Source organism: Oculina patagonica, chromosome 4 (assembly GCF_052425735.1).
Source record: "Oculina patagonica isolate OP01 chromosome 4, crgOcupat, whole genome shotgun sequence".
Classification (NCBI taxonomy): Eukaryota; Metazoa; Cnidaria; class Anthozoa; order Scleractinia; family Oculinidae; genus Oculina; species Oculina patagonica.
Genome location: NC_135761.1, coordinates 14,979,772 through 15,006,649, shown reverse-complemented (window position 1 = coordinate 15,006,649; position 26,878 = coordinate 14,979,772). Strand labels below are relative to the sequence as shown.

The 26,878-nt window shown below is 37.9% G+C and overlaps 4 protein-coding genes across 4 annotated transcripts; 1 reads left to right on the top strand and 3 right to left on the bottom strand.

Moving 5' to 3' along the window:
* Positions 1–453: 453 nt before the first annotated feature.
* On the bottom strand, positions 454–3,578 carry LOC144649668 (dynein light chain roadblock-type 2). Its single transcript, XM_078509227.1, has 5 exons — positions 3,495–3,578; positions 3,341–3,416; positions 3,101–3,210; positions 1,611–1,668; positions 454–794 (listed from the first exon to the last, which is right to left on the bottom strand). Exons 1-5 carry the CDS (start codon positions 3,495–3,497, stop codon positions 751–753), a joined length of 291 nt encoding a protein of 96 aa, XP_078365353.1. The 5' UTR covers positions 3,498–3,578; the 3' UTR covers positions 454–750.
* Positions 3,579–3,643: 65 nt separating this feature from the next.
* On the top strand, positions 3,644–17,669 carry LOC144649674 (uncharacterized protein KIAA0513-like). Its single transcript, XM_078509231.1, has 11 exons — positions 3,644–3,840; positions 6,739–6,835; positions 8,126–8,174; positions 8,461–8,505; positions 9,566–9,660; positions 13,369–13,448; positions 14,769–14,826; positions 15,171–15,245; positions 15,521–15,601; positions 16,432–16,526; positions 16,694–17,669. The coding sequence occupies exons 1-11, from the start codon at positions 3,792–3,794 to the stop codon at positions 16,753–16,755; spliced, it is 786 nt and encodes a 261-aa protein (XP_078365357.1). The 5' UTR covers positions 3,644–3,791; the 3' UTR covers positions 16,756–17,669.
* LOC144651607 (uncharacterized) lies at positions 10,742–12,300 on the bottom strand. Its single transcript, XM_078511548.1, has 3 exons — positions 12,085–12,300; positions 11,123–11,158; positions 10,742–10,804 (listed from the first exon to the last, which is right to left on the bottom strand). The coding sequence occupies exons 1-3, from the start codon at positions 12,298–12,300 to the stop codon at positions 10,742–10,744; spliced, it is 315 nt and encodes a 104-aa protein (XP_078367674.1).
* On the bottom strand, positions 17,667–26,040 carry LOC144649621 (organic cation transporter protein-like). Its single transcript, XM_078509149.1, has 11 exons — positions 25,943–26,040; positions 24,620–24,890; positions 23,438–23,584; positions 22,704–22,984; positions 21,612–21,851; positions 20,874–21,008; positions 20,595–20,674; positions 19,782–19,890; positions 19,428–19,500; positions 18,936–19,144; positions 17,667–18,314 (listed from the first exon to the last, which is right to left on the bottom strand). The coding sequence occupies exons 2-11, from the start codon at positions 24,887–24,889 to the stop codon at positions 18,158–18,160; spliced, it is 1,701 nt and encodes a 566-aa protein (XP_078365275.1). The 5' UTR covers position 24,890; positions 25,943–26,040; the 3' UTR covers positions 17,667–18,157.
* Positions 26,041–26,878: the final 838 nt, after the last annotated feature.

Genomic DNA, 26,878 nt, shown 5'->3' with positions numbered 1-26,878 from the left:
TCAAAGTAAGCCGGCAACCGGCGCATTTTACCGGCTATTCTGAATACTAAGCCGGCTACTCGGAATATTAGTAGGTCAGTTCTGAGTTGTGTGTTATCAAGTTCTGAGTGTTTCGTAGCCCCCTACTTTTTGGATGGAACCTGCTACTCAAAAACCCATTGACAACCCTGCTGGTTAGATTTTCTTTTTGTGAACCAAATTTTCTGCCTGTGATCAAGAAAATTTTGCCTGTTGGAAATCTTACCCACAGCTGTACATCCCTGCTGACTGCATTACACAACATGATAAATGAAGACAAGAATACTTAAAAAAGTTATTGATTTAGGCTTAGTACCAGATTGTTTGCACAAGGAGTCAGAATTATGGTTCATATCGAGTGCAAAAAAAGATAAAATTATGACCCAGGGCAGCTATTGGTGACCAAAACAACAATGCAATCAAATGCAACACAAATGTCTTTACATATAATGGCATTTATTGTAATTTACCACGACAGTGACAATAAAGCCAGCTACACTGTAGGTCATGGGAAATGTAGGTGTGCCATGAGATGTTTCTACATTGCCTTAATTACTTTAAAATGAACACAGAAGAATTGACACTGGTTTAAAATTATCCAACAAAGGTTTATAACACTTGGTTAAATAAATTTTACTACCGGTAAATAAACCCTGCAGAGAAAAAAAATAAACTTAAAACGAAGGTGCAGTGTCGTATGTACAATGAAAATGGTTGTAAAATATTCCTCTTCTACTGGCTTGGATTTTGAATAACGATCATCAGGTACTCTTTATCTGAAATGCAAAAAAAAAAAAAAAAAAGAAGTAAGGCAACACTCAGGTTTTGAAATTTACATTTGTAGTTTCAGTTCAGTTCTGACACTAACTAGTTGTTTTTATTGTTTTTATTAGGCTTGGATGAATTCTGGCAGAATATCAAAGGCCATTTTGGCTGTTTGTGGCAGTAACCATTATTTTTTCGAGCAGAATAAGGAATTTTTGGGCAGAAACTGTATAGGCAAAATAATCATAAAATTTATATTTAAAAACCAAAAAGTGATGAAGTAAAAAATATATAAATAATTTACAAAAAAAAGAAAAACCCAATTCAATGTCCACCAATAAATAAACAAAATAACTTACACACTGCAACCGGTAGCATTGTTTATGAATAATGAAAATTGCAATAGAGTGTTGTATTGTTTCTGAAATATTGGAGAATTATGAGCAGAATCGTAGCACTGCCCATAGGCACAATAAATTGTTGTCAAATTTATGAGCAGAATTTATATGTAGCCTACATGTAAATGTATGTTGTGGTTTAAATTTATCCTTGGTCTAAATTTTTTCAACCGGTTTTATTTTTCTTCTCCATTATTAATGACAGATTATGATAATAAATATGAGACAATAAAAAATAAAAATCAGACTGGTTAAAATAATTGTTTTAAACCAAAGATAAATATAAACCACAACATAGACATGCCATGCCTCCTTTTTGGTAGGTAATCTCTCATTAAAAGCTCACTATTATCACAATCACCAAAATAGGTTTGTATTAACTAAATATTTTTGGCCTCTTTTATAACTATATTATAAAATGGAACTTACCAGGAGCAACCAGAATTTCATGTTTCTTAGAACGGACCCTGAGGAATGTTAAATCATTCTGAAAAAAGAAAGGAATAATATCACTGAAGCAACTGGGACATCTTGCTGCAAAATTCACTTAAAGGGACCGTGTCACAGATTTAAGCAAAACTTAGGCATAGGAAATGACCATCAGATTTGTTTAAATATACAAAATAAACTCTTAAATCAGTGAAGGAACATTTAAATAACACAGCAAATACAAAAGAAGGCAAGGATGGCCAAAAGCGACGAAGATTGAAACGGATTGCGATATGGGTTTTTGAAATATGGTCCGGCGGAACATTTTTCAAAGTTAATCTTGTCTGCTTGTAACTTAAAATTATAACGCCCGGGAGACACATTTGACTGCAATGAAGCTATGTTTTTTCATTTAGAATCATAGAATTAATTTCTTTGCAAACATTTAGTTTCATAGCGAATATTTGACAAAATTTTATAACATAAAATTAAATTAGTCGTGACATAGTCCCTTTAAACTTACACCAACAGATCATGTCTTTTAACAAGAATAACTCTTTATGAATGTACTTTGAACAATAGTTTTCCCCAAAATTTGCATGGGAGTCCATATTTCAGTAATGCATCAGTCACATTCAAGAGCGCCCACCCCCCCAAGGGCACCTTCGGGCATTTGACTTGAGGTTACGTGTAGCTCCGTATAATTATTGGGGAATTTGATGCAAAACTTTGAGTGCCAGGTTGGGTATTTGACATCAAGCTAAAGGATTTCATAACCCATTCATTTTCTAGAAATGTTCACAGTCGCCATTCCATGATTCCACCTCTGTTTTTGTTACACTATCCTTTTGCCTTTATGAAAAACATTCAAGCATGGATTTGCTGTATTAATAAGGTCTTGCCAGAACCTTTCACAGATAATGTATTAAAAGGGCTAGAAAGAGCATAATTAACAAATAACCTACATGTACTACTGCACATATAATTCTCGGTATTTCAGGGTATTGTCTAAACTATGAGCGGCAAAACTGCATAAACAAGTCAAAGTGGGGAAAATTGCCCTTCTCCATTCATGTCACTTGCTTTTGAAGCATACTGTTCACTGCTCCTTGTATAAAAGAAGCAAAACAACTTCTGGCAACCAGGGTACTTTATACTAGACTCATGTACATTGTATGTAACATCACACTTGAACCTCTTTCTATGAATTTTTTAGCAGGACTTTGAAATCTAAAATAAATCCACAATTCCCTGTCAGAAAATGGTCATATAAAGATTAAAAGACGTTGACACAACATCGGGATCTGCTCTGACAGGGAAAGCCTTATACACGAGGGTGAGTGGATTTAAATTGAGACAGTCACCGCAAATATCATGTTGTAAAGATTTTGCGAATCACTCTTATGCGATTGAAACAAAAATGTACGCCCAAAGGTTTCCTTGCTTTCCTAACATATTAAAATAACGATATAATGTTTGAATTCGTTTACCTGTGGATCGATGTCTCGAACTGTGCTTCGAGCTTTAGATGTCAACTGATGAATTAATCCAGCGTACTGAACAGTCGTCGAGTTATCCATGGTCGTTCTTATAGGAATGCCTACAACAAGAAAGAAACGTGGACCAGAATGAGCATCCAGTAAATGAACTAACCCTTTGGAAACGCCTTCATTCTGGCGGCAGTTCGCATCATTGTTTCAAATGCAAGAAACTGTTGTTGACCTTCATACCTTCACTGTTGACGACGATTATTCCTATAACGCCCTTATGGCCCTGGATTCTTTTCAGTGATTCCTCGACTTCAGACTGTAAAAAAAGGAAATATCGTATTTAGACAAGACCACCAAAGAGTCAAAATATGAAAAAGTCAACTAAAATGCCCACCATTTTCCCTTCTTCTTTGCACTTGTTTTTCTGCGACGTTGCCACGGAACGGAGCCGCTATGCGTGATGGGAGTTTATCTGAGCCCTCGTTAAAAGGGCAGCTGTTTAGATATTTGTAAAATGCGCATCGGACAATAGAGCATGTTTTTCCCGCGGCGGGAGGGGACTGGATACAAAAGAACTCAAAGGTATTTCCGCAACAAAGGCCGATTTCCGCTTTTCTTTGTGTTTTCTTTTGGTATTTTTTGTTTTTTCGGCGTCCTCTAGCAATGAGGTAGCAATGATACTGCGTTTACTATGACGGTGGATCTTTTGGGTGATATGAAGGAATGGTCAGATCACAGCGGTAAGTAAACATAAACATCTTGTATCTTTATTAGTATCTAATGATATTGTGGATGTTTTTATAAACAATTTTGTGATATTCAGTGATAAGAAAGTATGGTGTTGTTACCCTTGTCTAGCATAAAAATTCAGCCTATAACAGTGTTCTCAAACTTGAAATTATATATACTGGACATCCACAGCCCCAAATTATCTTCTAGCTAATCTAGCTAATTAATTTGTACGGTAAGCTTAAAAAAGTTAATTTAAAATATTAACCCTTTCATGTGCGCTTTGGCTTCCGCACTGTCCTTTTTCTCTCTCACCACTTCCCTCTGTCCCTTTTGGTCTCAATACTCAGAATAGCAGTCAATTTTGAACATCTTTAACACAGTGGTAAACAGCAGTGGGAGCGATCCTTTCTCACTGTCTCGGGGCAGCAACCTGGGTCGGCAGCCGATCCCTCCGCCCCTTCCTGTCTCTGGGTTGTTTTCGTGGCTTCCTCTCCTCCTCCATTTCTCCTCTTCCTTCCTCTCGCCATCACGGTCCTCCCTCCTCGGTTCTCGTGCTGCCATTTTTAAGCCCCAGAATTTTCTCGCGCCGCCTGAGCCTCTCTCACCAGATGCGCTCACATGTGAGTTACTTGAGGGTCGCGCATGTAACATGTCATGTCCGCGCGGTATGGCGCTTGCACATGAAAGGGTTAAGACTATTACAGTACAACCATTTTGAAATCACTGGTGAACTTTTAATACACTCTGATTGGCTCTCAGAAGTGGGATTTGTTCACAAATCACACTTTTTTGCTATATATCGCATCTTTTTCCCAGCTAATGAGAAAGGCTAGAGACACTAAAACAAAGTAGCCAATCAGATTTCAAGGCTAGTTTAAAGTAACCTATCAAATGCAGGAAAAAGAAAGACAGAGAAAGCCACTGTGTGGAGAATTTGCAACTTTCCCGAAACTTGTGCAATTTCAAAATGGATGTATTAGTAATAAATAACAACAACAAAAACACATGCTTTATTAACAAAAATAAATTAGATTTACATTTCAAACATATAAAAAATGGTTATTTTACTCAGTATAACTAAAAAGCTAATTGAGCTGAGTAATTGAACTTTGTGCCATGCAGTTTTGGTCTGAAACCATACTTGTGATTTGAAATTGAACACATGCTGTGGGTTCTTTCAAAAATCACGCGTATGATTTCTACCAAATAATTTGCACTCCACTCAGTTCAATTACCATTATTAATACTTAATGATTGGTAACATAATTTCTTTATTGGCACTCCCCAATACATATACATGTACCATATACCCCAAACCTTGCCCTTGATAATTCTTGTCCAGTCAATACATGTATGCTATCAGACCTCTTTAAACAATTATGTCATTTATAGCCTGTTTCTTTCAAAGAACTATCGGCTGATGGTTGCCCTGCGAAAAATTTGATGTTCTTAAAGGCTAATATGCTAGTTTTAAGAACATCAGATTTCCAAGGGACAACTGTCAAACGAATAGTTCAAAGACAAAAACACTCTATTGTCTTTATTGTTCACCACTAAATTTTCTTCTGCGCACCCATTCAGAAACAAGCGTCTTGAATAAGGTATTTTTTTTTCTTTTTAGGATAAAAGACCTAATTGAAAGCCGAAATAATAAAAAAGAAACAAAACCAAACAAGAAACCCACTAAATGCAGTGAATTTAGTGGGGTTTTTCTGTTTGTAGGCCTGCTTGTTTACAAAAAAAATTTCACGGACAAATACTATGTCCATTTACCGGTAAGTATTTTTCTAAAATGGGCCCTTTGGGCTGATAGTGCCCTCCGTAGACAAACACTATTACATCATGTGATCAATTTTAGCCAATCAGAATCGGAGAAAATTTAATGGTGAACTACATGTACATGTATATTAAAATGTTAACTAGTTTGAAATATCTACATTTTATAATGATTGAAATTTATTTTTAGTCTTCATAAAAAAATACAAGAGAAATGGTTTGCTTTTTAATTTTGCTTTTAAAAAGTTTGTCACCTATTTGTCATAATCTAAAACAAAGGGAAAACAAAAATCAGCTAGGTTTATCATTTTAAACAAAAAACAAAATTAATTTTAACCACAACACATGCACCTAGGTGTATTTTTCATAATTTTATTCTCATCTAATTCTAAACCTTGCCAAATAGTAAACAGAAATAATTTGCAATATTACAATAAATATATTGATTGTGTTGGTAGCATTCCTGTGAAATATGAACTGAAGTCATGACAACAGTTACGCCAGCTTCTAACTGGTTTGGTTAAAATGTCGTATGTGGGTTTTCAACAGAAGTCAAGAGTATCTTATCTATTGAGTTGATCACATTTAAATGATTTTTTAATTTTTAAGCCACATACCCCATAAAATGTCTAATGCCTGACATTTAATTATTTCAATAGCTTTTATTTATATAGCACTTGTTACAAAAGTGTTTATAAATAGTTTATATATTCAAATTATCCCCAAACAATTAAGTTTGACCATAATTTCCATTTGAACTACCAGTATAAAATTAAGCCAATATCTTGTTCCAACTTAAGCAAGAACTGTAAACTTGCCTAGTTTCCCCCTGATGTTTAGTCGGTATTTATTGGTTGATAAAATATGCACAAGCGCAGGCATTCTAGGTCAAAAAGGAATTCTAAGAAAGGTATATATATATACGTACATTGAAATGCATATTTATTATTATATATTTTTTATGATACTTTGAACAAATGATGGATGAAATTATACTCTCTAAGCAGTTTGGCACCATTTAGCTGAGAAACGTTTGGCAAAAATCCCTGGCTTATAGTACAAATGTATGAAGTTTTCAGACATTGTTTTCAAAGATGTAATGAGTTAATCTGTGTTTATATTTTCACCAGATGGGTCAGAAGTTGACTATGATGAGGAAACAGAGCTGTTTGAACAGGAGTGTGATGATTTCATGAAAGATTTTGTCGCAAAGATATTCCTAAAAGAGTAAGTTGCAATTCTGGCACAGTTTACGTTAGTGAAAAAGGTTTCATTTGAAAGGATTATTTGTAGATTGATATCTTGCTGAATTTAGAAGTGCGCTTAAGGGTACTTAAAATTCTCAGTTCAACATGTATTATTTTAATTAGCTGTTAGACACTAGCTGTAAAGTCGCCAGTATGTTGTCGTATATGAGGTACTAAATATATTTATTTGCTTGAGGTTCTAATTTTTGTCGGTCATCAAAGTATGTACACCTACCAATATCAGTAAATGTAATTAAAATAATGTTCCAGTGAGTTTAAATATTAGTAATAGCGGAGCTCCTTAGCGGCCCGCAGGGCCGCGGCGGCCCCCCCCACAAAAAAGAAAAGCACAAGCAGGAAAACCGCATCTCAGTCGGTAACAGGTAGCGGCGTCGCGGCGCGTCCGCGGCTACGGGTCGCCCCCGCCATGTGTGGTGGTGAGCAAGAAGGCGGGCCGTAAGGCGGCCTGAAGGGTGAAAGGAAGCAGAATGTGGCTGACGGTGAAGGCGCATGGTGGGCATTCGGACTTGGTGTCTACTGTAGCAGCATCGACATGGCGCCGGGTTGAAAACAACATTTTATGCAACGGGGTAGTAAAAAAAAACAAAAAAAACCCCTCTGGGGTGACGCGACCTCCCGATCTGCGCCGGCACCTACCGGGTTCCGACAGACTCTGTTCACGGTCCTCGTGATGTGGAGTCACTCTCTCGAAACTATAAGATCGGAACATTATTGCTGAGCAGGATACTGTACTCTGACGGCGGCATGTTTTGCCCTTCTTTAGAATTTGTTCTGCTGACATTCAGTACCGTGAGCTATTTAATTTGTCTTCACCTTCCGCCATAACATTAGTACTTTGGCCGCTATTCACTGAATGAAAATTGTGCTCCAGTGAAAAAATAGGGGAGCTCCGCTTTAGGCGTGCCTAAATCTATATATTATTTTAACAACTGTTATTACTATTGATAAAAAAAATTCAGTTGTTGCCAGTTCTTATTATAATTATGAACCACAAATTACATACTGATCAAGCATTTCTTGGGTAAAAAAGTGGTCATAGTTATTAATAAGTTGAGTGTGGTGATATTGATAAGGTGGCAGTAAGCCAAAGTTCCACTTCACTGACTGATAGAATTTACTGAATGTTATTGAACCTGGTGATAACACAATCTGGAGGGCTTGTTATATTTTTCCTAATACACTTGCAGTTTATAATTTAAGAGAATTAAAACTGTTTTTAATCCTGCTGTTTTCAAATTTACTCTTTTAGAAGTGTTATTTCTCAGGAAGAAAAACTAAAGTTTGGAATCCTTAATCAGGTAAATTACATTCAGCTGATCAGCAAATGAAAAAATTAACGTCATTTTATGTAATAAGGTACAGTGTACACAACATTATTTCAGATGAGGTTGAGTTTGATCTGCACCAAGGTTGACACCCCAGTACCTAACCATGCAGTTAATGTATTTTTTTAAATGTATTTTTTTTTATTTTGTTATTAGTTTTTTTAAAAGTTTAAATAATTTAGTATGAATCTAAAAAAAAGTGGTTTATACTGCTTATTGTAAAAGCCAAAATACTGTCATCTTGCACACTTTTTTGCAGCATAGTGCTGGGCGCCTTTCCTTCTCCAAACATGTCGACAACCAGGTAAGGCTGCCTCAAATTATTACAGAATTTTCTTAATCATTCTTTTTAGTGCAGTCTGAACTAGTGTGATGGTTTAGTAGGCCGTTGTCCACTTTGAGGGCTAAAGCACAAGGTGGCTATGGTGTAAATTTTATAAATGCCAATTAAATTCAAATCAAATTCCTGTCATGTGTGTGTGTGTGTGTGTGTGTGTGTGTGTGTGTGTGTGGGGGGGGGGGGGGGGTGGTACACAGACTGCAAGCCGTAAAGTATCTTTTATCATTCAATGTGTTACTTCTGCTTGTATATAGCTTTTTTGAGAAAGGTTTCCCTACAAAGGCATTATAGGTGTACACTGAGTGTTACTAAAAGGTGCACATCTAGCTATATAATACCATTCGGTGGTATATCTAGGGGTTGGGCATGGGGTCCCTGGTACCTTGGTCCCCCTCCTTAGGTTTAATGACTCCCTGCACCCACAACATTTTAATGCCTCACACAAAAAGGGCCTCTTGTTTATGGTCTGAATGCCCCACTGACATTCCTTGACCAAAGTTAATGTTAAGGTTTTATTCCTTGTATTTTTTTCCTTCACGCCGAAACCCTGTGAACTTTGATAAGGCAACTGACCGCTTGATCTTTTGTCCAACACACTCCGTATTCTATTTAGTCTTGTCATTACTTCAGAACCTGAACCAGTCATCTGTTTTTCTTGTGAGGGAACCTAAGCTTACAAGCCCCGTGGTTTTTTATTAGGTTCCCTCGCCATTTTGTTTCTAATCTTTTATTATATTGTAGTCTTGTATATTAATTATTATCTTGTATATTGATTTTGTATTATCTATTTTTTCATAATTATATTTTTTGTTTGTGTGGCAAAATAAATAAATAAATAAATGACCATTATATTGCGGGCCCAACACGCTACTCATCATGGTTATACAGTACAAAACGCGGCGCGCCACTATAAAGACCAGCTGCAAAGCGGAAGTGAAAATTGTTCATTTACAAACAAAGACAGTAAGGTAAATTAAAATAAAAATTAAATAATTTAAAGTGGGATAATTGGATTTTTTACCAGAGAGTCTACAGCAAGAGTGTACCAGAAACCATCGTCTTCAGACATGTTCAGTACTTTGCAATTGTTTCCCCCATCTCTGGGAATTATTTGAGTAAGTGTGCATACCTATTTTATTTAGTTTACTTCCCCCATGAACGGCTACAATGCAAAAGGACCGAAGTTCACTCCAGAATGGCCATTTATTTTCTTTACGCTAATAAAACGTTTACACAAAGATATGGTTATTCACCAAAATTTTTTTGCCTTTACCCCCCAGCCTCGGCCAACGTTCGCTATGTAACCCTACGAAGATCTTTCCCAAACCTCGACAAACTTACCTGTTTTTTTCATTATTAACGCCGCCATCCTTGGAGCTGGTAATGTATAAGCCGTGACGTCAAACCGAGCTCAGCCTGAAGTTTGACGGGAAAATTTTAATGGTCGAAAAAACTCCTTGTTTTTTGTATTTCTTGGAGCTCTAACGTTTGAGCAAAATCGAACAACACAAAGAGGCATTTTGACAAACAAAAGCCACTACGAAGAAACAAGGAGTTTCAAGTATTTAAATTTTCCCGCCAAACTTCAGGCTGAGCTCTGTTGACGTCACGCATACATTACCAGCTCCAAGATGGCGGCGTCCAGTTGTCGAGTTTTGGAAAAGATTTCGTAGGGTTTATAGCGCACGTTGGGGGCTAAAATTTTAAGGGGAATAACAGTATCTTTGTATAAACTTTCTATTGGCGTAAAGAAAATAAATGGCCATTCTGGAGTGAACTTCCCCTTTAATATAAGTTTTAGATCAAATTATTTAATTTACATGTTCTGATGATTGTACATCTTCAAGATCAAACCAAGACAGGAATGTCATAGGATTACGTTTCTTATAAATGAATATTTAAAATTCTATATTTTTCTTCTTATACGGGTAATATTTTTTTTCTAAACATGCTTTACCAGGACTACAAAATAATACAATTTAGATTGAAAGTAATGATACTGATAACTTGGCATGTTTAACTAAATTAAATGTCATTTGTTCCAGTTGTTAATATTTTTGATGTTGGTGGGGAAACGGGGAAAAAGTTGATGAATGCATTCAGTTTTTCAGTCAACAGTGGCTAGAGGGGTAGTGAGTATTGCCAGTAATGCCACTACCCCTCTCCCTGCCATGTTGAAACTTAAGTTGTAACCTTATGACTATAAAAAAGTTTTTTTAAGTCTTACCTTTTTCTTTGTAACGCTGTTTGTAGACTTCTTTTCCTGAAAATGGGTTTGAATTTAAAAAAGTTAGTTGTCTACGTTTAAATGTTCCAAACGTTGGTATTAACCCCGGGGCCGGCGCGGGGCGGGGGGGCCCGGGGGGGCGTTGGGCGGCTGGTCCGCGCGCCGGGGCGGGGCGGGGCCGCCCCCCTCCCTCACTGTCCGAACATTCAAGAAAAATTCAAGTGTTCTGCTGCGCCTTAGATCCTGAAAATGCTCAGAATGACCCTTATATATCCGCAATACGATAAGCGCAATTTACAGAGGACCAAAGCTAGCTTTTACTGTAAGACCAGTAGCAAGTACTTTAACACTCACCCCATTTGTGGTATGAACGCCTGCTCTTGCAGTTTCCTATAAAGACAATTATGACTTTTGTAAGAACATAATCTGATCTTAGAATAATTATAACGTTGTAGAATGAACAGGACCCAACGGCTACAGGTCGATTACATCTGACTACAAAACACAGCTGACTTCTGTGAACGTTGCATCATTTAATAGCGCCCAAATAACAGCTACAGAAATAAAGGAAAAGAATTTGGCATTTTAATAAAAATTCCACATTCCGAATTATATAACTACAACATAAAATGTAGTTACAAAACACGTCCCACCCACTCCTCCCTCCATTTAAAAATACGCTTGCATATTATGTCTTACTTCCTCAAGGTGTTTTACGTACGTTTTTCAAGGATTCATCACAAAACAGTATTGTTTGAATGTGTACTGTGGCATTAACAGCAATCTATTAAATGGTCGCAAAACCTGAATTTTTTTGAAATTTCGACGGCCCAGGGAAAATTATGTTAATGGTACGGAACATGAAAACACACAGTTCATGGTTTATAGAAATCCAATAGTTTTTCTAAAGTAAGGATGGCAATAGATGAAACGAATAACGAGAAAATCGCGAGACTATTTGCAAGACGATACTGCCGAAGTGCCAAAAAAATATATAAGAAAACGCAGTTTGGAAAAACAACAGACTGAATTATTTTTGATAAACAAGTTGATGGGGGCTCTGTGCAAAACAGCCGAGACATTTTTTCAAAACTAACTTGAAAAATAAATAAAACAAAAAAAGTAATTCTGTTTTACGTATTTCTAGCTGTATAAGAATTTCTTTAACGGCATTTGCACTTCTACAGTCTGTACAGTACATAGCAAACCAAAGTAAAGAAAATTTTACTTCAGCTGTGCTCGGTATGTGAAAAAAAAAATAACATAAAAAAATTCTACATTAAATTTCTTAACAGAAATGGACAGTCGATTCTTACCACTTCTTTTGGATCGTCAAGACGGCCTAGCGGACTTATCTTGTACTTCCCGAGCCCGTCATCTTTAAGCTGTATTTTGTAATTCTCGGTTAATTCAGTTGGATGGCGAGGCTCCTCCATATCCGCCATGCTTCTTTCGTCCGATTCCTTTTTGTCTTGACTGAACCGATCGTAAATATACAAATGCGAGGGCTTTAATTTGCCTAAGTGGCTCATATCGTACTGTGTTTTTAATAGCTACTGAAAATAACCCTGGTTTATGTTTTCACCCAACAGCTCAACTATACAAACTGTCTGCTTGGCGTGTAGTAACTAGTTAATTATTAATAAATACTCCACAAATGAGGCTAATTACATGTAGCAAAATAGTAGTCATGGTTTTAGTGGTGATAATGAAAGAACAAATTATTAATTGGGAAGCCCGTTATATATAAACTGATGTAGAAATCCAAAAAAAAAAAAACACATGTATATTTAATTCATTCCTTTGTGGCACGCTTACATTTTTTTACATACCATTTCCATAATCGTTGGTGTTTTTTCCCCAGATTAAATCTAAGTAAAGAAGATACATTTTTGATTACATTACCGGTATTTATGAATTTGTACGCGGGTTTGTTTTATGAGAATTGTATATATAAAATATACAATTGGAATTGTCTTGCTTTTTTTAAATTAAAGGTCGGATTTTTCGAATTCAAAAACTGATTTTCAGGATTATCATCGTAGATTGTAGTGTGTAGCCACTAGGGATTTGCAATTTTCTAACATGAAGTTCTGCGTTTAGTTAATACATCATTCTCACCTTCAAACGTAATGATCTGTTAAGATCTGTCGTTAAATTGAAGAACGTTTATAGAAACATCAAGGTTAGATCTTTATGACTATTATAAATGAAAACTGAATACAATTTACTTTTTCTTTGAAAGAAGCGACCATGTGTTTATGACCATTAATAAATAATTTGTACAAGATAAGCTCTTGGAACGTGTTTAAAATGAATTAGGATTGATTGATATTTGAATACTTTGATTTAAGACTCTCTGGTATGTTTTTTGATTGATTAGTTTTTCTTTTTATTTTCCCATAGCGTAAATTCTAGTTGAAAAAGTAGGAAACCGGTGTTTATATGGGTCACACTGAAAAGAAATCTTTTGTTCTTTAATTAGAATAAAATTGGAACCCTTGCTAAAAAAGGGTCCGTATTTTTTTCTTATTATAAACAAATAAATGGAGGAATACTATTCGGTTAAATCTATTATTGCTTATTCGTTTTCTCCTTAGATGTAACCAAGCTGACGATTTTGAACCAGCCAAGATTTTAATGAATATGTGTTTTACGTTCTTCCTTGAAGTCAACAAAGGTTTGTTTTATTTTAAACATTCAATGTTTCCTTTACATGTTGTGTAATTGGCCGGAAGCTTTCTTCTCATCGCACAGCGTTTAGCGTATAGTGGTGATAGATAGATATGATGGGCGTGAGTGTCAAGAGGTCTCTATGTGAGAGAGGTTTTCGTCCGATTCGTCCAAGTCCGGAACAAAACAACTAATTAGTAGCCACTCATCGTATTTTATTGCAAATACGCCAATTTGATTGGTTTTCCTATCGTTGATTATCGAAAAACAAACTCTAATAAGCCCCCGTCCCCCCTTCCAGGGCTGCAAATGATTTTTTATACTTGAAAGGACATATGTCCTACTAAGACACCATCTTGGTCGGACGAAACAAAATTGTGGTCGGACAGACTTTCATTAATTGTTGCTGTAAAATGATTTATGAGCAAAAAATTGTCCAGACATTATGTCCGACCCCTTGGATTTGGTGACATTAGCAAATTTTGTTTGGCCAATGTCCGATGACCGACTGTTATTTGCAGCCCTGCCCTTCCCGTCGGGGCTTACTTCTTTTTAGGACCTTTTGATGGAGGGAGGGGAATGGGGCTTAATAGAGAGGAAAGCTTGTTAAAGACCGGGGAGAGGCTTATTTCAAATCGTATAACAGTAAGCGTACTACATATAATGTTCTATAAGAGAGGAGGGTTTTTAAAGAGACAGGGGGTAAATTGAGCATTTACGGTATTCGCTGATTTAACACATGCGTAGGTCGCGCGTGCGTTTCCATTAAGGTCATTGCCCTGAAAGCGCCTTTCCCTTCGCCTTGGTTCGGGAACTATGGGGGGTCCGTCGGGCGGGCCGTTCCCTCCTTCCTCTGCGGTCGCGTCTGTGCGTTTTTTCCGGTCTGTCCGCAGCTGGCTCACCCTTGTGGTGGTCCCGCTCGTTCGGGCGACTTCTCTCTCGCGGACTCCACTGGCCGCCATTGTTGCGCCTCGCGTTCTCGCGGGCGCATCATCAGGGCATACCAAATTGGAAAATTATTATGATTTTTGCTTAAAATACATAAAAATTTTAGGTCTATGACTGTCATCCTTAATAGTTTGTTTCAAAACAATTAGATCATACTCGCCCTCATTTTATGAAAGTGATAGTCGTCTTATTATGAGGTATCAGTTAAAATAAGTGATCGCTAATAAACGCCTGTGTGCGTTGAATTTCACCTCGGCCCAATGTGAATGACGGACGCATTCTACTGGCCTGATTGCGCGCGTGGCTTTTAACATGTTGTGGCTCTTTTAGCCACTCTTTGTGTATTTTTCTGTAAGTTTTATTGTTTTATTTTAAACAGATGGTGAGGAGGTGATAAGGCAGTTCATTGTTCCGTACCTGAGAGATCAACCTATTTGGTAAAAAGAAGTCTTGTGTGGTTTATTTTTCTATTCGTTAAATAGAAGAGAAGGTGGCATTTGCCCATATTTTAGTCCCGCAGGGTTCTTTTATATGACCAACCATTTTACGTTAACCTGTTTACGTGCAGTTGTTAGCATTAACAAATGTAATTATTTTTAAGTGAATAGAAACATTTTACCCAAATCTAACTTGTAACTGAGTTGGAAAAAAAAATTCCTGAAATAAAATAATTTCATAGAATGTGTACACGATGTTGGTGTTCCACAAGAGCTTTCATTTAAGCTGTTATTTTTAAATCCAGATTCGTATTGATGTATGTATTGAATGTTTCTAAATGCAGGAAATCCCTACGGTTTTGGAACGCGGCGTTTTTCGATGCTGTACACGGTGAACGAGAAGTTCCTGCTATTCCAAGGTTTGTAAATTTTCAGACATTGATAGAGCTTGATGTGTTCAACGTTCAAGAAAATGTTACATGCTTTTTACTTTAATTTTTTCGTTAGTTTGGTCTTATTTGTAAACGACCGGGTCGTGTTTCTGCAGATAATCTCGTAACTCCGAACATTCCAGTTTTCGTCGCATTGCTAAAACTTACTTTCTCACTTATATAGAAGTTCTAATCTGGCCTTTAGTGTTTCTGTTTCTTTTTTTATAAATGCATATTTATCTTGTTTTATTTCTGTCCTTTAGAGATATATGGCACAGCTGGTCGCCACAGGAGCAAAGTGAATATCAGGAATGTGACAAAAACAGCACATTTGGTAAACTGGGGTGAGTGTAACAACATTTGCTTATTGTTAGCATCACTGAAAGCATAGTAAGAAAAAAAGAAAAAAAAAAGAAAAAGAGAGAAATATATATAGATTTAAACTGAAGTAATAAGCAAAGATAGTATTGTAAGTTAAGTATTGTTAATATGGTAGGTAACACCAGTGTTTTATTAGGATATAAGGTATTGTCAGTATTGTTAACAATGTTTTCTTGTACTGTTAGTAACTGTAAGTAATGTAGTTAATGTTAGTATTGTAAGTAATGTTAGTTTTGTTTAAGTAATTTGTGGTATTGTAAGTAATGTTAGTATTGTAAGAAAATTTGTTGTTCTCAATAAAAAAAAGAACATTTGTCATCTTTGGAGGTTTAGACAAGGAAGGTTTACATCAGACATCGCTGCACGCTCGACGCACGCACGATGAGGCGTTTTGATTAACTTTTAAAGAACGCTAGTCAGCCTTCGCCATTTTCGATGCCATCGAAATTATGAAAATTGCGTGGTGAAGCGAAATCTGATTAAATTGCTGTAAGTTGTGATACCGGAAGTCTGTTTAATTACCTTACAGTGATCTCTATCGTTTGGACACGCTCTGCGTAAAATATAATACCGAAACTCTCGGATGTAAACAAAAACAAAGGCGTGGCTGACTAGGGTCCTTTAAGGGGAAATGTTTTTTACGTAACTTTTCGTCTTTTTAACGTCAGCTACAAACCAAACGCGTCTTGCGCTTTCAACATTGTATAGGTAATGGGAAATAATTTAAAATTTGCGTTATCTTGGTCTATTTTAATAATTGAAAGTCTATTTCATTCTTTTAAAAACTCTTCAGGACGTTTCTAAGTAACATGAAGGCTTTTGGTCTGGACAATGACATCTGCAGCGAATTTCTTCAAAAGATGAGCACTATTGGAGAACTTAGTGACGGTAAGCAAGACCTGAAAAGACTGGGACGAGTAACGTGAATTTGAGGCAGGCCTCAATTTGATGCTCGTCCGGGGTCGTTCCGTACGGACACTGTTTTGAGGTGGTGTGCTAAGGAACTAACGTCTCTTATTTACGTTTGTTTATTTTATTTTTGCGTACTTTTACAGAACAAGTTGCGCTTTTGGAGAAAAGCTTAGCTCAGGCTGGTACAGACGAACGGTCACGGTAGCCAGTGATCTTTTGACAGAACAGACTTTCTTATGGCCGATCAACTGAGACCACTTTAGTACTACTTACTTACATCTAGGAGCACCTTCATCTTGGAATATCTGTCGTCAGCGGTGACGTCACCTTATAGCACTGGTCCTCTCCCATGCCAGGCGCTGCGCGGTCACCGAAACTAGAGAGAGCGACTGGGGACTAGGCAGGGTACCAGCAACCCTTCCATACAACTCATTGTTTTTTTCTCGAAGAAAACACTTTTCCTAGGATTCTTTTACTGGTGTAATTCTGCAAGCATTTCTTGGTTCCAGCAGTAACGACCAAGAATTCTTACTGAATGAATGTGGAAAGTGTTTTAATTGTTCTACACGCAAATATTTCAACAGAATGCAAAAGGATTAGCGCCTATCCGCAACTGTAAAGAATACTGTATTTTAACCTTTTGAACTTTTTAGGAGAAAAGGCTGTCTTTAAGCGTTCTATTTTTAAATTATTCAATAGCAGCCTTAAATGTATTTTATGTAATCTTCAAGAAGTAGCTCTGTTTAAAGGTTAAACCTCTTTCTCGGAAAATATAATGTATTTTTTCAGATTATTAATATGCAATTGCCCGTGTCTAACTGAATATTTTCACGATTCAGTTCCATTTCAATTTCAATTTGAATTCAATTTCGAGGCTTTTATTCTTCTATTAACAATATTTATATCACGTCACGTATCTATAAGGTGTATAAATTAAAGTATTTTTGAGAATTTTCCCATTTCAGCATTAATTGACCCTGTGTGGAGTGCCTCGTAGGGATTTTGAAACTTAAAAAAATTGTGTATTTAACTTTGCTAGTTAGCAGCAACAGTATATATTTATAGAAAAACAACCACGCCATTGGAAATGGTAACACAATAAAAGCAACTTTAACCGACCTTCAGCCTGTTTTATTGTAATACACAGTTTTACTGCTATTTATTCATTACCTAAACAGAGCCAGGGCTGAGCCAGCAGTGATATTAAAGCTTACAGAGAATAAAAATTAAGTATTGTTACTTTGAATAGCAAATGAAAAGTAACTGTAACAATTTGGGCAACCCGTAGAAAACTCACTTTTCAGGTGTAAGAGTGATCCCCCTCGCGAAAGACTAAAAGCCCATTCAGGGGGAGTGGGGGTGTACAAAAACTCTTAGTCGCTTAATGCTACCGACCAGTGGTCTCGAACGAAGACATAACCTTATTTTAGCCCCTTCACATTTTGTGATTATGTTAAATGATTAATGCTTGCTTTGCAAGCGCTTTTTAAATTGTTTCACTGATCAATTACTAAGATTAAACTTGACTTTATAGCATTGCAATCAAGGCAAAAATTAGAACCCTGTTCCTAAGCTAAATGGAGCATTTCGTTGCTTGGACGAGAGCGTTAAACATTTGGTTTTGTCTCCAATGGTTCGTCTTCTGTAGTGGCCAGAGGTGTTGTCTCTTTTAGGTCCTCGGGCTCTTCTGAGCTCCTTCCTGAGTGGTCCTTATTGGATGTCTCTGTTAAAACGTACACGTTCTGTTCTTCTGAGTCTTGACAACTGTTCAAGGAAAAATGAATACTGCAGTGAGTTATTCAGCAGTACAGTAATGGTAACGATGTTCATAAAAACAGCACCAGTTGTAGCATAGTACACTAAGTTACATACAGGAGAAGAAATGTTGGTTAAAAATAGCTAGTAATAAGGTAGTCTACAACGCTAACTGCAAGAATTTATTTCGACTTGCTCTGCTAACATACTTGTTACACGTGCTTTGAAAAATACCTTGCTCGCCATTTGATTTGTGAACTAATCACTGTGAACAACTAATCACTGTGGCTAGCTCAGCCCCAGTGATCACTAATCACTGTGCACCGTCTTTGGTCGTGTACGGTGCGTATGGATTTATGAGTGTACAACCCCGCCCTCTCAATTTTACACCTCTACCGACAATGCAACGGCGTCTTCAGAAGTGCGATTTTTGGAAAACAAAAAATCACTGCCTTTTTGAACTTAAGTTTTCGAGATTTTTAAAGACATTTTTACCAAATAGGTATGTCGAGATAAACCAAGTTGGAACTTTGGGGTTCAATATCCGTGAGAGCAAGTCAGTAAGCCGTATGTACAACTGAACAAGTACTTATACATGCTAATCTCTTATTGCTGTTTCACTGTTCGTACCTAGTGCATGGTAAGGAAACCGGGCACGGGTGAGGCTTTCCCATCCATATGACGCCATAACTCTCTCTGGAGCTCTCTATGTCTGCTACTGTTTCACTCATGTTTGACAGGAGAGTTTCTGGCAACCACAGGGACACCAAACTTGCGATCAGAGTCAAAACACCGATGATAACCAAAGGTAAAGTCACAGACACACCAGGAAGCTGACCCTAAAGGAGAACATATGAAAAGTTATGAGGAATAAAGGCACTCAGGACCAATGGACTTGTGGAAAAGTATTAGTATACTGAACTGATAAAACTGTTAGCGTTATATTTTAAAATATTCTAATATACTCTATCACCTCTATTTGCATTTAAACTTAACTCGACCATTATTTTACTCATATCTACTTGATAATGAACTCAAGATGAGTTCGAAACGTCGTGGCTTATTTTCGCTTATTTTTATACTTAAGCGTTATTATTGTTATTAATTGTTATACAGACTCACCAGTGCAACGATGAAAGGAACCACAATCCCTCCGATGCGAGAGAAAGTTGAGCAGGTACCAAGGGCCATGTTCCTAAAAAAAAAAGCGTAAACGAATCACTCACTGTAACAAAGAACGCCTTCGGATCTTTCTCGGCAATATTCGGAAATCTCCGAAACGTTTTTAAAACCTTCGGATACTCTGGAAAACGATCGTAATTATTCGAAGGAGTAATCGTCCTTCAGAATATGTTGGCTGCGCTAACTCGTGAGATATCAAGTTGAATACTGCATGATTCGAAGAGAAATTACTTATTTCTGCGTGCACGCTATGTTATATCTGGCGGCCATGTATTTGCATAGCTGTACACAGACCTGATAGTGGTCGGGTAAAGTTCAGTGCTGTATAAGTAGATATTCGAGAAAGATGCTGATCCAAAGAATCTTCCAATTATTGCCAAAGCTGTTATCAGTCCTTTTAGATCTGTTCACAAGGTAAAATCAAAATTCCCAAAGTTAATACAAGAACAAAAAGTAACTCCTGAGTGAACATACAACAGGAGGAGATTTTGACAATGTGATTGAAGCACTTTTCTGCCGTTTCTTATTGGCTCCAAAAAGTAATTCAAATTGTTGAAATCCTGAATCTTTAAAAGACAAAATCAGACAAAATCTACGCAAGAATGCCGACCCCTTTTTAGTTGTTATTGGAAAGTTAAAAGACGCGACGCATGGCTTGAAGAAGGAAAGGCGGGAGACTGGGCGCGGGCCGGCTTTTTCCTCACAAGAGACAATTGGGGACGAGTCAGGAAGCAGAGGTGCTAGCTTCCCCTTAACTGTATAAAGCGAATTTCATTTGATACGACACGCAAGTGTTCTTTTGAAATCGCGGAGTTTTCACTGGTTATAATTAGCTCGTCAAATAATACACTCATCCAACAGAGGTTCCCCTCTTGATTCTCCATCATAAAACAGGAAAAAAGAATTTATCTGTTTAAATTTTGGCAGGCTAAACGGAAGACAAACTCTAACAAGAACATATTTTCAAGGCCAATGCACCGTGTTTGAAAAAAAAAATCAATTTCGTGCCCAGAGCCTGCTTTTCCCGGCCTGTTCGTAGTGCAAGCTCTGAAGACGAGATTGAAACACTGATTTCTCACACTGATTTCTCTATTGCACTACACCAACCTTCTGGAACAGTAAGTACCAAAAGACACGAGAAACCGCTGATCATCATGAACATGCAGTGCGGTACACGGCGACCAAAACTGAAATAAAACCACACATGCATTAGACATTGATGTCGAGTGAATTTCTAAGGGTTTGATCGACGGTTAGCCCTAGAGATTGATTCTCCAAGTCAGAGACGATTTCTGTGCAATCGGAATTTCAAGGTTTGACGAGGGCTTGAAATTTTTACTGATTGGTAAAAAAATAATGTAAGTAAACATAACGAAATTCACGTACTATTTGAAGACAATCCAAGCCATAGGGGTGTGTGGTAGGTCAGTAACAAACATCAGGAATATATTCAGGTACATATTACCAGCCAGCCCAGGAACATACAGCATGATTCCGTAAAATATCATGTTCAACACCAACCTGCGATAAAAAAACAACAACAACAAGATTTACATGATTTATTTCTAGTGATCCAACCGGGGGAGCCACGATGGTCGACCTCGATGGTCGATCATAAGGCAAGCGTGCTTAATTGTTTAATCAAGCTATTTTAATAGTTTTTTAAGATATCTTTAGTCAGGCTTAGAAACCATGCACGTGCATCAGTAGTTCCTTTATCTCTTACCGAGTCTTCAAATTTGTCTGCCAACTGCCTGCTGACTGAAGAACCTGTAGACTCTGGACAAGAGACTGGTGTTAAAAATCTCATATCCAGGGCTTTCGCGTCTTCAAAGGAAAGAGATTTAACAATCATGAACCCAAATGGCTTAGTTTTTTGTTTATTTCCCGCCGTGTCAGTTTGTAACTACAAGGTGACGCATATCTGTTATCTCAGTCGCAGTTTTCTTTCAACTTTAAAATAGCTGATGGAAATACCGTGTCTAAATAAAGTTTTCGTATCGTATCGTAACGCACTCTATTTAACGCTCGACCAGCACTTTGCAGTTTGGTAGGCTTTAAACACCTTACATTACGTATGTTTATTAAGTTTTTAAACTTAATAAAAATAAGTGATCAGCATACCAGTTATAGCAAAGAATCACTGTTCTTTTCCTCATTCTTGGCGTGCGCACAAGATCCAATGGCGAACTTTCAATTTTAGACGTAACCCTAGTCTCAGCTGCTCGGCATCCCTCTAACATGGATGTGAGGGTTTCTGAGTCCACCATCACCGAGCTCTTTTCAGCGTACTTCATAAGAATCGCATGCGCATCTTCTAATCGACCTTGAGTGACCAACCATCTGAGAGATTCGGGGAATACTCTAAAAAAATGAAGGTTTTAAAAATAAAAAGCAATCAGGAGGAAACTAGGGAAAATAGGGATAAAGGGTGTGTTAAGAGGGTGGCACCGGAGTTCGGGTAAGGGGCTACTCAAAAATATTGTATATACGGGTAGGCTCCGTCCCGAGTTTCAATTACCCTTTTTTATATCTCTTTTAACAGGAAATAATGCATCTATTTTTAAAACTTTTATTTAAAGCACTGAGATAAAACATACTTTAAGCGGGTCTGTTCAAGATATTTTAAAAGGTCAACCCTTTTCTATACTCCAACACGTGAAATCCCTATCTTTTTTTATAGACCTCCAGCTTTAAAAAGGCACCCCTTTTGGACGGGGTTCCCCTTCTGGTCCGTTATAAGGACAGTAGCTGGTTACCTTGAGTCAGTACTTATGGTACAAGCGTTAAGCAGTTTTATGACTGAGGGTTGAAATTATCTCCGCCGGACCCTAAAGGGTTCAGAGCTTGCGAGAACTTCAGTAGTCGTTTCAGACGGTGAGCTATTTATCCATTAGATATTTGAGGGTTTAATTCAAATGGTATCGAAAATGGGACCCTTCCTAGACGGATAGCGTAAAACGTTACCTTCATTTGAAAATAAGTGGAGAAGTGGTCGCAATAAAAATTATTTTCTCTTCATTCATTTTACAACTGATTATAGTATGGATAAAGAGTTTCCTTATTTGTCGGTGGAGGAGTGAAATTTATTGAGCCCATGAAAGAAGGTCGGATAACCCTTACTTGCTTAAAATTTCTTATTTCTCTACTTCTTGTATGTGTAACACTTCAAACTCTGTGTTCCGACCTCAGTTGATTACATATTCGCACACCCACCTCCATAATACAAAGAAGAATCCTGCGGGGAAACTGGCGATAAGAAGGACTTGTCTCCAGTCTCTTACGAGGTACGCGATCAGCACCATAATACAGGCGCCTAGGACCCAAAACACGTCCTGAACTTTTCCCGCCAAAGTGCGATAGCTGGCTCCAACCAGCTCCAGAATGTAAACATAGTGGCCTACAAACATACCAGTAATGGCGGCACCCGAGCAGAAGCGAAGGAATGTAAAGAACGACAAACAGTCCACGAAACTAGATGCCAAGCTAAAACACAGCTAGGAAATGAAAATAAAGGTTGTTAGGTGTTGTAACATAGCTAGCAGAGCCGCGCAATCAAGTTCATATATACGTAAGCATGCACTACAATCCATTGTTATAGCTGGAATTTTTCCCCAGCAACGCGCGCTCTCATTGGCTACTTCGAGGCCACATGACCGTCTAACAATGAAACTGTTTCCCGCCAAAAGTCTTTAGACTGTTCACAGCCCTCTATTGTTTTGTATTTTTTTTCGATCGTTGAACGCGGGAACTGGACGTATTCACTCACGCTCGCTTTGCGCGCGTTCTTTTCCTTTGAAAAATAGAGAGGCTGTGAGCAGTCTAAAAGTCTCTAAGCGGGCAACATTGCAAAAACTATGACGTTCAGTTAGAGGGTAACCGTGCACTGTTCATCCGCGAATGTTAACCGACGACCGCCGTTCCTATTAAGATTAAGAAGTTTTACTCACCGCCAGTGCGCTGCACAGAAAAAGACAAAACCTCCTGCCAAAGTAGTCAGATATTGCTCCAAATAACAGCGATCCTGCCATCATACCGGCCACAAATAACGACTGAACAATGGCGGCGATGTTAGCCTTGTCGCAAATCAGATTCCACTGAAACAGTAACATTAAAAAGATTACTGATTATGAACGAAAGAAAGAAATCAAGGGGAGTATGAATTCAACAGCCAGGCGAGGAGAGAAAGCAGTTAGTTGTTCTGGAAAATTTTCTCCCGTTTTTGAAAAGGCGTCCACGATCGACATATAAGGAAAGCTAAAGCTAAACATTGAACAAAAAACAATAAAGCACTGGCCAAATGAGGACGAGAGTTGGCGAGAGTTCAAACTCTCGCTCTCGTTTGGCATGGAATTTTTATGTGATCTCATCGACTCTCATGCGCCCTCATCGACTTTGAACGTGCTCAAATTCAGTTTTTCGTGAGAGTCGATGAGAGTTTGACAGACTCTTGTTCTCGTTTGGCCCAAGTTGACGATAGTTGATGAAGAGTTGACGAAAACTCTCACGTTAGTCAATTCTCATTAACTCTCATCTTCGTTTGGCCCGGGCTTAAAGCAAACAAAAATGAAATGAGTGAAACGATCTTCGTAATGTACAGGAAATTTAAGCAACGGGTTTCAAGACCATGACCTCCGCGCCCGGCCTCCGCGATACCGGTGCATACGTTTGGAGCAGGTCAATTGTAGGTTCTAATATCCTGCATGTGGAGTCGGTGGATGACGTAGTGAATGTATACGTATGGAAGACATATATGAGAAAAGAAAAGCAATTGTAAAATCCTTTCATTTATATCACCTTTCTACCACAGTTTTCATTATCTTGCCTTTGGGAGTCACGGTAAGCTCGAGGGGTGAAAGCTTCTCCCCTTTAGGAGTCCATGACCCTACTCTACCCTCTGGAGCATTTCGTTGTCAACTTTTGGGTCCGCACGATATTGTGGACGACGAAAACAATAACAACAAAAACAAAAACAACCCATGGTCAAAGTGGCAGGCTCCTCGGAAGGGAATAGGGCAAAGAAAGGCCCCGCCCTTTATACCGCCTACCCCTTCCATCCACCCTATACAAGACCCTGTTGACGCTCCTGGACTCGATCACACTGGAAAACCTTATTATTGCCAACGCCCTACCTCAGTCACGGTACTCGTAAATGATTCGTCAAAAACGTAATCAGTGCAGTCGTCACAACACTTGCCCTCCTTGCAAGTAACGTTGGGCGTCACGCACTGAAACTTTGGCGTTCCAGTAGCGAACACTAGTGAGGCTATCTGCAACGCACTGGGCACAATGACGAGGAAACAGGATGAGAAATACAGAAACTTCTGCCATAAACCGAACTCGCCAACATATCGCAAAACATCGTCAAAATGGTGGGACACAGAGTCGTCTTCTCGAGGCATCCTGTCACATGAATAAAGAAAACGAATTTAAATGGATGGACTAGAAATTCACCATAAAAAAGCAAAAAGGATGCACGCAAGTAAACGTTGCATGCGCAGACATGTTTAGATTCATAGCAGGTTATTTGAACAAGGAATTTGTTTTTCTATCCCATGCAGGCTATCCGAATAGCTTGTGGAAACAAAAAACATTCTCCTGAATGAAATTTCTAAAGTACTACTGGCGTTGAAACAGAAGAACTTAATCTGCAATTAAGGTAACCTTTTAACCTTCAAACTTCTTCAACAAACATATTAGCTGTTTACGCGCTTAAGATTAGTGGTGATATATATTTTAACGCAGTGAGTTTTTCACTTAACCATGACCCATATTTTAAAATTCCATTAAGTACTTTTTAATCTAAACATATTTAAGTTGGAGACGTTCAAGATGACAAATCAACAGTCAGAATGAATGCCCTTAGGTTTGATTTTGCGGTCTTGCACCGTCTTCAGTACAGTTTCAGTAGAATTTTGGACTGAAAATTTTACCCTGTTCAAGGCCTTAGGGTAGATCTTAGATGGGGAGTAGGGCCACTTGTTCAACGGACGGATAACGCCATTCATCAGATAAATTACTATTCAGTGGTGTTTGTTTTGTCAGCACTTATTCACTGGATAGCGATTTATCAGGGTTGATTGCGTTATCCAATCCTTCAACAAACGGTCCCAGCGCGCCGTGAAAAACGAGATTAGCGCGAAGAATGGCGTGTGGAAAAATAGAAAGGGGCTGCGTCTCTCCGACTAACACTCGTCTTGGCGCTGCTCCCCAATTAACCGAACGCCAGGAACAGTCTATTTTCCACTGTATTTACTCGCACTCTGAACAATTTTTAGGCTAGCGAATTCTTTCGTGCGCAATCCAGAACTATACTTCTCAGTACATATCGTGACCCATGCACAAGAACCTTTTAAAACCCGCGCTCGACTCGCTACTAGGCAAAATACTTAATATTATTAGGCAACATACTGAGATCAAGAGAATATTATTTTGCTGACATATACTTTACCTACCTCAGAAGTTGCTGAAAGCAAATGAAGAGCTAAGCTCTTATTGCTAAGACAAAAGTGTATCGTGAAGACAAGACGGTCCAAGGGTTTGTATTTTCGTGACGTTTGCTTGACCGCAAGTCACAGTGGAACCGAACCCTTTGGGGTTGACTGTCATCAGTGTGCACGTCACCATAATGCACGCACGTTACGTTACTGGCATGAAAGCTTGCACGAAATTTGGGTGGTTTGCTGTAAGCCTTGAACTGTAAGCTAATGATAACTGTTGAGGCCTACGGTCCAAATTAAAAGAGAGTCTCATATACATGTAGACTGCATGTATTTGTTCTTTGTAGTGATTAATTAAAATCAATTACAACAAAGACCTTGAAATATAAAAAAATATTTGTCCATAATGTTCGCTTTATAAAATATATACTATATACAAGGCTAAAAAGAGTTAAAAAAATGGTAAAATTAAAATTTAATTTTACCATTTTTTTTAACTCTTTTTAGCCTTGTATATAGTATATAAAAAATATTTGTTTCGGTAAATTTTATTAAGTCATCATTGTTCTCGGCTTAGAGGCCTGTGCGTAGCCTGAATTTCAGAACTCCCTCTTGGGAGCTGTTGACCAGACAGGGAGGTCTGAAATTCATGCTAGGCTGTGCGCCGGAATGTAGGGAGTTATCCGTTGGTGTAATGGCATTCACAGATTTGAATCCACATTAAAGAAAAAGATGGCGTCTGGTACATAATTCTTTCGCACGAAAATCCTAAAATCGCTCACTAAAACACACATGAAAGTTCTAAGAAATTCAAACCTAGCATACTCAATGTTGTTGCATGGGAGAATTTCGCAAAAAAATGGGCCTTTCTGATTTGCTGTGTTGGCTCCGCGCAGGGTATTGTGGTAAAATATATAACCGTCATCTTTTTCCTTACGGCCAAATAGCGCA

Bases quoted from the DNA above. Each gene is read 5' to 3' on its own strand.
- LOC144649668 (XM_078509227.1), bottom strand. The intron at 3,211-3,340 runs GTATGAAGGTCA...TTCTTGTTGTAG, and splicing joins AATCGTCGTCAACAGTGAAG to GCATTCCTATAAGAACGACC. The intron at 1,669-3,100 runs GTAAACGAATTC...TTCTTTTTTCAG, and splicing joins TTCGAGACATCGATCCACAG to AATGATTTAACATTCCTCAG.
- LOC144649674 (XM_078509231.1), top strand. From the start codon at position 3,792: ATGACGGTGGATCTTTTGGGTGATATGAAGGAATGGTCAGATCACAGC. The intron at 13,449-14,768 runs GTTTGTTTTATT...TATTTTAAACAG, and splicing joins CTTCCTTGAAGTCAACAAAG to ATGGTGAGGAGGTGATAAGG. The intron at 14,827-15,170 runs GTAAAAAGAAGT...TTCTAAATGCAG, and splicing joins CTGAGAGATCAACCTATTTG to GAAATCCCTACGGTTTTGGA.
- LOC144651607 (XM_078511548.1), bottom strand. From the start codon at position 12,300: ATGAGCCACTTAGGCAAATTAAAGCCCTCGCATTTGTATATTTACGAT. The intron at 11,159-12,084 runs GTAAGAATCGAC...TTGTCTTTATAG, and splicing joins TTGACGATCCAAAAGAAGTG to GAAACTGCAAGAGCAGGCGT. The intron at 10,805-11,122 runs GTGAGTGTTAAA...ACCCATTTTCAG, and splicing joins GCGTTCATACCACAAATGGG to GAAAAGAAGTCTACAAACAG.
- LOC144649621 (XM_078509149.1), bottom strand. From the start codon at position 24,889: ATGCCTCGAGAAGACGACTCTGTGTCCCACCATTTTGACGATGTTTTG. The intron at 23,585-24,619 runs GTAGGGCGTTGG...TTACTGTTTCAG, and splicing joins TTACGAGTACCGTGACTGAG to TGGAATCTGATTTGCGACAA. The intron at 21,852-22,703 runs GTGGGTGTGCGA...TCATTTTTTTAG, and splicing joins TTCTTCTTTGTATTATGGAG to AGTATTCCCCGAATCTCTCA.